The 11110-nt window shown below is 38.6% G+C and overlaps 1 protein-coding gene across 1 annotated transcript in view; it reads left to right on the top strand.

Annotated features, from left to right (window-relative positions):
* Positions 1-11110, top strand: part of ALMS1 (ALMS1 centrosome and basal body associated protein) — a 187109-nt gene that overhangs the window by 10462 nt on the left and 165537 nt on the right. Inside the window, exon 2 of the mRNA XM_027772964.1 lies at positions 10856-11051. Coding sequence (XP_027628765.1) covers positions 10856-11051 — 196 coding nt within the window. The remainder of the gene's footprint in view (positions 1-10855; positions 11052-11110) is intronic.

The following is an 11110-nucleotide window of genomic DNA, read 5'->3' as shown; positions in this document are numbered from 1 at the left end:
ATCATGAAATACTTCTCAGACCAATCCAGTTGAGAATACTATACATGTCATCAACAGGTAATAAGCCATATCTGTTTCCCACTGACATCCTGCCTATTTGTTCTCTTGCTATCTTTCTCTATCCTCTTCTCTTCACCCACCCATTCCCCACTGTCTTATTCTCATTAAGTACTTTCACTGCTTTTATGTCCTCCAATATTTCGCTCTCTACCATAGAGTGCGAATAGTCGGTATATATTAAGTGGATACATACAATATCTTTCTTTCATAGCCTGGCTTACTTCACTCAGCAATAGATCCTTCATATCTAACCACTTTTTATCAAATGCCAGGGTCTTGTTATTTTTTATGGCTGAGTAGTATTCCATAGAGTATATATATCACACTTTTCCAATCCATTCATCAGTTTGTGGACATTTAGGTAGGTCTGTTTGATTCTGTGTGTAATTCCTCTTTTAGGTCTTGCAAGAATTTCCTCACCTGGAATTCTTCATCTCCTTTCTCCTTTCTCTTCTGCCGTTCATTGTCTCTCTTTTCCATCTCTGTTAGCTTTGTCATTATGAGTATTCTAAATTCTTTATCAGACATTACCATGATTTCCATTGAATTGTCTGTGGGTGAAGTGGACTTATTCTTTTCCCTTGGAGGAGAGGTATTTGCTTGCTCTCCCATATTTCTTATGGCCCTGTGGTGATTTCTAGTCATCTGATGGATGGTGTATTTCTTCCTAAAACTTGAAGTTCAATCTGAGCATTCAGGAACGTGTAGAAGGAGGTGATCTGGAATCTCTTTGCTGTTCCATTTTTATCCCTTTGTGCAGCAGATTCAGTGGATATTGAGGAATATGTTAACCCTAATAGTATTGGGATGTTTGGCTGTGTTTCTCTTAGATCTGTCTAGAAACATGGAGAATGGAGATTGAGGAGGAGACTGATGAGATAAAAGAAAAAGAAATGGAAACAGAGGGAGAGAGGAAAAAAAATACAAACAAACAGAAAAAGGAGAGAAAAAAAAAACCAAAAATTATTTATTTATTTTTTAGATAGCAAAAAAAAAAAAAAAAATCATTAGTTCTCAGGAGCTATGAAGGAGTCTTCTTCTGAAGGTCTGCCCCTTGCCTCTCTGGGTGGGAGAGGGAAAGGGGATTATTAGTGAGGTAAAGGTGAGGCTGAAAGCTAAGAGAATACTTCATCTTAAAATTTTTTTTTTTTTTTGGAGAGGTTTTCGCTATAGGGCATGTGTGCTCGCCAGACAGACAGAGAGAGACATAAAGACAGAAAGCGAGAAATCACCCCCCAGGGGGGATGGTCACGCCGCAATCCCTTCTCCATTCTCCTCTTGGGATCTTGGGCATGCACGCACATGCGCCTGGTGTGAGTTTTAAGCCACCGGGTCCGGGACGTGAACTGCGGTCGACTACATGGGAGTCCAGCGACATAGCCATTATGCTAACTGCTGGTTCCCTATCTTAAAAATTTTGAAAAAGGAAAAATTACCAAAAAATGAGAAGACAGAGATAGAGACAGATAGAAGGCTAGAGAGGCACCCTACCACTTGAGTTTCTGGGCTGGAGGCTGAATTAGCAGTAGAAAATCTTCATTTCTCTTTTTCCCTGAAATCACTAGTTCTTAGGAGCCATGGAGGAGTCTTCTGAAGTTCTGCCCCTTGCCTCTCCACTCAAGTTTGTGGGCTGGAGGCTGAATTATCAGTAGAAAAATCTTCATTTCTCTTTTTTCCCTGAAATCACTAGTTCTCAGGAGTCATGGAGGAGTCTTCTTCAGCCCATTTTTCAAATCTCTGCTCAAATTCTCCCAATGGAAACATTTTTCAGATGTTATGTATTTTCTATATTGTCGGCGTCTGCCCCTCTCTTGGCTTATCTTTCACCCCAGTGTGTCTTCTCCGCCTCTTCAGTTTAGTACTGACCTCTCCAGCATTGTGAAGGGCTTGCACATTTTATCTTTTGTGGTAGAAATTCTGAAGTTTGGACCTTTCGTCTCCATGTTTTCTGAAAAAAGCAGGCACTTCTGTCTTTGTTCTCTCTTTTGGATACCTAAATTGCCAGGGGGAAAAAGTACTTGCGGGGGTTGGGGGGGGGACGACTAGAGGCCCCATGGAAGAGTGCAGAGCTGGGTTTCACCGCCCCGGAGCAGCAGCAGGAGGAGAAAGAGGGAGAAAAGGCAGGGCCTTCCTTTTTTTAAAAGTTTAGTCTAGCTAATGGCTTGTCAGTTTGGTTTTATCTTTTTTAAAAAAAATTCATTTTATTGATCCTTTGCATTTTTTTACTGTTATTGACTTTCACTTTTTTGCTCTGATCTTTATTATTTCTTTTGTTCTACTTTAGGTTTATTTTTACTTTCATGGCTCCTCGAAATGCATTGTTAGATTGGCATTTTTCTATTTTAGATCTGGCCATAAATTGTTGTTTACTTCTTATTACTTCTTTGCTGTATCCAATAGGTTTTGGCATTTCATGTTTTCATTTTGTTTGTTTCAATAATTAAAAAAAAATTTCTTTCTTGAGCCAAGTCAGTGGCATGATGGTTAAGGCTGGTGGACCTCACATGACTGACTGAATGGTTCAAGTCCTGGGCCCAATAGCTTGAAAAACATACCTGGGGGGCCAGCAGGTGGCATGGTGGTTAAGGCGGTGGACACTCCCACATGGCCAACCACGGTTCAAGTCCTAGACCTGGTGGCTTGCTTTCTCTCTCTCTCTCTTTCTCTATCTGTGTGTGTGTGTGTGTGTGTGTGTGTCTGGTCAAAGTAAAATGAATAAATAAATAAAATTAAATAATCTTTAAAAAAAAAAAGAAAAGAAAAACATACCTGGTGCATGTGCGTGTGTGCCCCAAGTCCTGAGAGATGACTGGAGGAGAAGGCATTGCAGTGCAGTCAAGCCTCCTGGGATGTGCTTTCTCACTTTCTCTGTCTTTCCTTTGAGCACACACTCCCTATCAGAAAATTTTAAAAAAGAAAAAAAATTACTTCTTAATTTCTTCATTGACCCTGTAATCATTCAGGAGCAAGTCGTTCAGTTTCTATGTATTTGTAGATTGTTCTAGTTTTTCTTTTTTCTTAGAGAAGTTTTTTTACTATAGTGCATGTGCACTCCCTGGAGAGACAAAAAGTGAGAAATCACCCCTTGTGGTGGATAGCCATGCCGAAAACCCGTCTCTTTTCTCCTTTTGGGATTTTGGGCACACACACACATGCACCTGGTGTGAGTTTTAAGCCACCAGGCCCGGGACTCAAACTGTGGTCAACTATGTGAGAGTCCAGCAATATAACCATTACATCATTTACTGGTCCCATTTTCTTTGTTGCTGATTTCTAGTTTATTTCATTGTGGTCAGAAAAGATACTTGGTTTGATTTTTATTTTTTATGTATTTGGGTGTTCCAGTATTGGGTAAATAAATATTTACAGTTATTAAACTCTCTTGCTGATTTGGTTCTTTTATCAGCATATGACTTTCTCCTCCATCGTTTTTGACTTGCATTCTTTTTTATCTGATATCAGTATAGCAAATCCTGCTTTTTTAAAATTTTTATGGAATAGCTATTTCCATTTCTTTATTCTCAGTTCATATTTGTCTTTACAGATCAGTTATTTCTTGTATTATTATTATTATTTTTTTAAATATGCCCGTCCGGTCTGTATCTCTAGTTTGGAGAGTGTAATCCATTTACCTTCAAGGTTTTCATTGATAGGTGTGGATTTACTGCTATAATTTTGTTGATTATTTTCTGTTTTTTGTTCATGCGATTTGGTGGTTTTCTGTAGTGATAATGTTTGATTCCTTTCTCTTTCATATTTGTGTAACTGATCTACAAATGAGTTTATGCCTTCATAAGTTTTCATGAGATTATGTATTTTTTTTAACTTCTAGATCTAGAATTTCTTTAATTAGGTCATTGGGAAAGGCATGATATATTTTTCTATGCAAAAATGTGTTACGACTTTTCCGATAACCCAGTATTTCTTGAAAAGCCAGTCTAGTCTAGAAGTGATGAATTCTTTCAATTGTTGTTTGTCTGGAAAAGAGTTTATTTCTCCTTTAATTTATATTATTATTTTTAATTTTATTTAACTTTATGTATGTATGTATGACCAGAGAGGGACAGAGAAAGGGTGGGGGGGGGAAGAAAGTGAGAAAGTTAGGAAGCAAGCCGGCAAGCCCGGGACTTGAACCACGGTTGGCCATGTGGGAGTCCAGTGTCCTCAACCACCATGTTACCTGCTGGCCTCTCTCCTTTAATTCTGACAATTAATTTTGCCAGGTACAGTATTTCTGGATGAAAGATTTTTTTCTTTAATTCTATACTCTCTTGGCCTATGGTTTCTGCTGAAAAAATATGCTGTTAGTCTAATGGAGATTCTTTTATATGTTACTTGATACTTTTCTTTTGTTGTTTTTAGGATCCCCTCTTTGTCTTTGATTTTGACAGTTTGACTCTAATGTGCTTCAGAAAGAGTCTTTTTGGGTTGTTTCTATTTTGTGAGTTTCTTTTTTTTTTTTTTGAGTCTGTTGTTCATATTTCTTAGAATACTTGGGAGGTGACCAGCTATTACTTCATTAAACAGGTTTTCTATGCCTCTTCTGGAACTTTCATTATGTGCATATTTTTTGCTTACTGGTTTCTTACAGGTCCTGTAGTTTTTTTAATTTAATATTAGTTTTTGGGGATCTGGCTCTTTTATTTCTAAAGCTCTGTCTTCAAGTTCAGAAATTATTTTTTCTGCTTCATATACCCTATTGTTGATGTTCTTCTGACTCTTTCATTTATTGAATTCTTTTTTGTTTTTTTTGGAGAGGTATTTTTCGCTATAGGGTGTGTGCGCTCACCAGACAGACAGAGAGAGACATAGAGACAGAAAGCAAGAAATCACCCCCCAGGGGGGATGGTCACGCCACAGTCCCTTCTCCATTCTCCTCTCGGGATCTTGGGCACGCACGCAAACGCACCTGGCATGAGTTTCAAGCCACCGGGTCCGGGACGCGAACTGCGGTCGACTACGTGGGAGTCCAGCAACATAGCCATTATGCTAACTGCTGGTTCCCTCATTTATTAAATTCTTCATCACCAGGATTGTTGTTTGATTCATTCTTTCTTTTTTTTTTTTGCCATAAGGTGTGTGCATTCTCTAGAGATAGATTGAGAGAAACAGAGACAGAGAAAGTGGGAAATCACCCACCAAGGGGATAGCCATGCTATAAACCCTTCTCATCCAGTCTCCTCTCAGGATTTTGGGCATGCACACACATGTGCCCAGAGTGGTTTCAAGCCACTGAGTTTGAAACTTGAACTACCGTCAGCCATGTGGGAGTCCAGCTCCTTAACTACTATGCCACCTGCTGGCCCCTGTTTGATTCTTTTTAATGTCTGCCTCTTTGTTGGGTTTCTGATTCATCTCATGGATTATTTTGATTTTGTTGAGTTGTTTATCTGAATTCTCTTGGATCTTCACTGAGTTTCCTTAAGACCATTATTTTGAATTATTTTTCAGGTATTTCTTTGACTTATTTTCCTTATAGTCTGTTACTGTAGGAGGAATTATTATGTTCCTTTGTTTATTCATGTTTCTTTTGTTTGTGTGTTATTTGGGCCTCTGCTGGGACAGTTAGCCTCATCTGGGTTTGTGGAGTGGCTCTTATAGGGAAAGACTCTTTGCTGTTAATGTGTCCTATAGTATTAATTGGGTAATATGGTATTTTCATTCTGTTTGAGTTTAGTAGTCTATGTATATTTTATTCAGCTGGAATCTATGTCTACAGGGGGCCTATGAGTGCTCCTGTGGCCTAGGCTGCAAGTGTTTATGGATGCAGTGGTGTAGATTTATTGGCAGCAGGGACTACCAAGGGTGGGGACTGGATTCCTTGATTTTGGATAGGAGACAGTGACATTCCCCCCACCTTGGTCTCTGAGGCATAGTCATCAGAGGCAGTGGCTTTAACAAGTGCCAAGTGTGGGAGTGCTCACGACTCTAGGCTCTGAGTTGGATATATGTGGGGCCCAGAGAGCCTGTCAGTTGAGGTGATGAGGTTGCAGTCAATGATAAAACCTGGAACAATAACCTAAGGCTCTGTGTGAGGTGTACATAATGTTTAGGTTCCCCTGATCCGAGGGCATTTATTGGTGGTGGTAGCAGGAGTGCCTTGGCCAGTGTCTTCAGACCCTGGGTGACGTATGTGCAGCACATGGGCCCTGCCATTTAAAAGATTGCCTATAGCAATGGCATTGGCAGGCATTTGAAGAAGTGGCCTTTGTCTCAGGCCCTAGGTGGGATGCTTGGAGGCCTCACCAGCTGAGATAACTATTTTGGTGGTAGTGGCTTCATCTAGGAGATATCCTTAGATTCAGTTGAAGTGTGTAAGGGGTTTGCAGACCATGTCAGGTGAGGAACTGAGGTTGCTGGTAGCAACTGCAGAAGGGGGTGGGGAGGATCAGAGGAAAGGGGTGACCCAGTGTCTTTAGTTTTTGGTAGTTCTGTAGGGGAGTCCAGATTCCTGTCTCTGAGGGTGGTATCCGTATCGCCTAGTTTTTGGTTGGGAGGTGCCCAGAGGCTTATCTCTGGAGGTGGGGGAAACCACATGGAGTCCTCAGTCTTAGGAGGGCCTGGAGGCCTCAGTCTCTAGGGAATACCTGCATCTGTTTCTTAAAGCCCAGGAGCTTTCTCTCCATTGTACACAGCTTGTTCCCTGGCATGGATGGGCTTGGGTGTCAGGTGACTGACAGGGCTCAGCTGTGGACTCACTGCTTCTGTCTTTTGTGTAGGTGTTGTGGGGCAACAGAAGGTCTCAGGAATATGAATGGGCAGGGTCTTTTGAGTCCCAGGACAGGATTCATTTAGCTCCCTAAAAGGTACTGTTCTGTTGGAGTTTGGTTCCCAGGGAAAGGTTGGGGAGATTCAGTGTGTTTTCCTTTTTTACGTTTAGTGCCTGCTGTGTTGACTCTGGGCAACTCACTCACCACCCTGGATTTGAGATCTCTGGTGACTTATGTGGCTCTTCTGTAGCTAGGACTGTAGGTCTCTGAGGTGGCAGTGGGAACTGCCAGGGATATTCTGCTTACTTCCAGTGGGGAGCTCCACTTGTCCGCAGGTCGATCGTGGCCTGGTGCTTTGTCTCCTTTATACCTCCATTTTGAGTATCCATGCCTCAGATTTTTCGTTACTTCCTTTATGGATTCTGGTGTTTACTGTTTTTTCTATTTGAAGTGCACTATTTGTAAGTTGTCTTGGTCCTTTCCCATGGAGAAAAGGTTATTTGGGTGTCTCTAGATGGTCATTTTGTTTCTTCTTGTTTTTTTGATGATAGTCATCTTAACAAGAATGTATAATACCTTAGTGTAGTTTTGCTTTACATATATCTGGTAATTGATGATGTTGCGCACTTCTTCATATACCATTTGGCTACTTTGTGTGTGTGTGCTTTGAGGAAATATTTATTCAGGTCCTTTGTGAATTTTTAAGTCAGGTTACTTGTTTCTCTGTTATTGAATTGTGTGCATTCTCTGAAAGGGATCCTCAAAAAGTTCATGGAAATACATAACATGAAAAAAAATATACGTAGAACTACAGATGAGCACCATGGTGCCTGGTTTTTAGGGTGGACTGGGAATTGAACCCAAGCTAGAAATTGAACTTAAGTCTCCAATGTGATCTCAGATTGCTAGTAGCAATATCAGCCACTGTGCATGTGTTTTTATTCCAGTTCCTTCATGTACTTGGTTCCTTTTAAATGTCTTCATTGTCCTGAGAGTCTCACCCTAGTTATTCTCAGGCCTTGAGAAAAAATAGTCCCTAAATTTCCTATTGTTTTGATTTTGGCTTTTTGTTGATTTGGTATTCACTTGGTTGCCAAAACTTCTTCCCTGGTTTCTAGCATTCTTGCAAGATTACTTTATTCCATATGTATTGTTATTTTGTGTTTACGTTGAGAAATTACCCTGACGCTTTGTAGTCAGCTATCTTTCTGATAACCTCTCTGTTGCTGAACTTAGTATCACTTAAAGGAAGTTCTTTGCTATTGATTTGTTTTATTCAATTAATTTTGGGTAGTTCAGTTTTTCCATTTGGTAACTTTTAATATAGTCTCTGCTTTTTGGGAGTTTTTATGAAAATGTTTTTAAAAATTTATTTAATTTTATTTATTATTTTAAAATTTGCTATAGGCTTGTGAACTCACTAGAGAAAAACAGGGGGGCATGCGGAAGGAAGCTGCAGGACCAGCAGTTAGCATAATGGCTATGTTGCTGAACTCCCATGTAACTGACTGTGGTTTGAGTTCTGGTCCCTGTGTCTTCATTTTTAACAAAAAATGGTTAAAAACATTTTTAAATAGAAAAAAGCCTTATAGAATAAAGATATGAAAATAAAATATTGTTGTGCTGATGTATAATGAGTTTGTGTTTCATACTGTTTTGATAATTGAGGTGAAAGTTAAAGTTTTATAAAGTAAAAATGTTACATTAAGCTAAGGTTAATTTATTAAAGAAAAATATTTTAAAATAGGTTTGGTATAGACTGAGTGCACAGTGTTTATAAAGTCTTCAGTAGTGTACAATAATGCCCTAGGCCTTTGTGTTCACTCACCACTCACTCACTGACCCAGGGCAACTTCTGGTCCTGCAGGCTTCATTCATGGTAAGTACCCTGTACAAGTATTTATTTATTTATTTTTATATTTTTTATGTTATTTTTACTGTACCATTTTGTTTTAGTCCATTTTATTGCTGATAACAGGTTATACTTGAAATGGAATGATTTATGAAAATAGAGGTTTATTCAGCTCATGCTTTAGAGGTCCAGAGTTCCCCTCTGGCTACATGAGAACATAGCAGTTTTTTTTCCTTGTTTTTTGTTCCTTGTCAATACTGGCCTTCATCATTTCCTCTCCTTATAAACCTACCAGTACTCAGTTAATTATAGGAGTCCCCCACCCCCCAGCTACCCATTCACTAATTTCTTCCCCAAAGCCCACCTTGACATCATAATTAGATCAAGTTTTCACCCTCTTAATCTTGTTATAATAAGCATAACACATGAATTTTGGGGAGCCATATTCATACTGTAGCATATTTCTATGTTTAGATACACAAATACCATTGTGTTCCAGTGGTCTTCAGTACTCAGTCCAGTAACTTGCTGTACTGGTCTGTAACCTAGGAACAGTAGGCTATACCATTCAACCAGGTATGTAGTAGATAATACAGGTTTGTGTAAGTACACTTGTGTTCACATGGTGACAAAACTGCCTAATGACACATCTCTCAGAACTTATTCCGTTTGATAAACAAAGCTTAACTACTTTATGGTGTGATAGGAAGAATATACTTAACTATTAACTAATATCAAATTTAAAAGGAAAATGCCTTTAAAACTGATAACTGTTAGTATTTCATTTTCATTTCATTGCTGCTTAGCATGGCCTGTAGAGTGATATTAGCCTATGAATTGCTTTTTTTTTTTAAGAAGTTTTTTGCGGGTATGTGCACTAGCCAGAGATAGATACAGAAAGCAAGAAATCACCCCCCTAGCAGATGGTCAGGCCACAATCCCTTCTCCTTTAGTCTCCTCTTGGAATTTTGGGAAAGCATGCACACACGCCCAGCTTGAGTTTCAAGCTGCTGGGTTGGGGACTTTAACTGCTGTTGACTACGCAGGAGTCCAGGATGCAACCATTATGTCGTCTGCTGATCCCAATGAATTGCTTTTTAATACTGGCCTATCAAGAGATAAGTACAAAAATTGAGAAGTGTTTAGGAACTTTTGTAGCAGTTTTATAAGGTAATTTTATGTTTTTTTTTTTTTTCAAGAACTAGAAGTAAAACATTTCAGCTTATGTTTTATATTTGGGCCTAGCATATGTTTTCAATGTAACTTTTCCAGTTTTTTATGAGTTTTAAATTATTTATTACTAATTAATTTTTGTTAGCATTTTAATAAAGTATCAATGGTGATAAAGTAAAACTTTTTTTTTATAGGAAAAACTGGTTTTCCCCTAAACATAGCTTGAGAAACATTGCTCTAGATCATGACACTGATGAAAGAGTAAATATTTGAAAGAGACAAATGCATCACTATTTATGGGTGATGAGATAATGTTATATACTGAGAAGAGCTAGGAGTTCTGTAGAAACTAATATAACTAATAAAAATTCAGTAAAGTGGTCACATATAGGGAATACTAGTAACTTTAAGAAAATTTTTTGCAGTTTTATTATAATCAAATTATAAAATTTCATCATGTAGAACCATTTTCATTTAAGGTTGAGAGTTGTTAAAATATAGCAGAAATGCCAGTGATTTTTAAGAGACAGTAGTAATGGGAAGAGGTCCTAAAATATGGCTGCTATTGTGAGAAATAAAGAAAGAACAGGTTTTTTTTTTTTTTTTTTTTTTTTGAAATTTTTTTTTTTGGGGGGGGTTTGTTTTCTTTTTTTTTTTTTGAGAAATTTTTGCTATAGGGTGTGTATGCTTGCCAGAAAGACAGAGAGACAAAAGTGAGAAATCATCCCCCAGTGGGGATGGCCATGCCTCAGTCCTTCTCCTCTATTCTCCTCTTGGGATCTTGGGCATACGCACAGACGCTCCCGGCATGCGTTTAAACCACTGGGCCTGGACACGAAGCACAGTCTACTACATGGAAGTCCAGTGACACAGCCATTACATTATCTGCTGATCCCTAGAAAGAACAGTTTTACTTTATTCTAAAATTTTATGAAAGTTTCTTTAAACTTACTCCTTGAGAAGCTATGTGCAACATGAGTGGACATTTTAATCTAAATGTTGGTATGTATGGTAACTTATTTAATAATTTAGTATGTTTTCTTTTAAAATACTGTTTTAGAGAACAGAATCTTGGCATTGTCTTCCTCAAGAAATGGACACACCTCAAACCCTGGATACATCCCAGACCAAGTTTAATGAGCGAGCTGAAAGGACTGAAGTAACAGACTTCCCTTCTCTGGAAGAAGGTGTATTGACCCAATTAGACCATCAAGTCAAGGAACCCAGAAGAAATCTCTTATGTTCTCCGTTGCTAGGTAATGTCTCTCTTCATTTTTTTTTTTTTTTTTGGGAGGTATTTCATATAGGGGATTTT

The sequence above is a fragment of the Tupaia chinensis genome, unplaced genomic scaffold, assembly GCF_000334495.1.
Source record: "Tupaia chinensis unplaced genomic scaffold, TupChi_1.0 Scaffold000316_1, whole genome shotgun sequence".
Classification (NCBI taxonomy): domain Eukaryota; kingdom Metazoa; phylum Chordata; class Mammalia; order Scandentia; family Tupaiidae; genus Tupaia; species Tupaia belangeri.
Note: the sequence above shows the minus strand (reverse complement) of the source record. Positions and strands in the feature narration are given on the sequence as shown.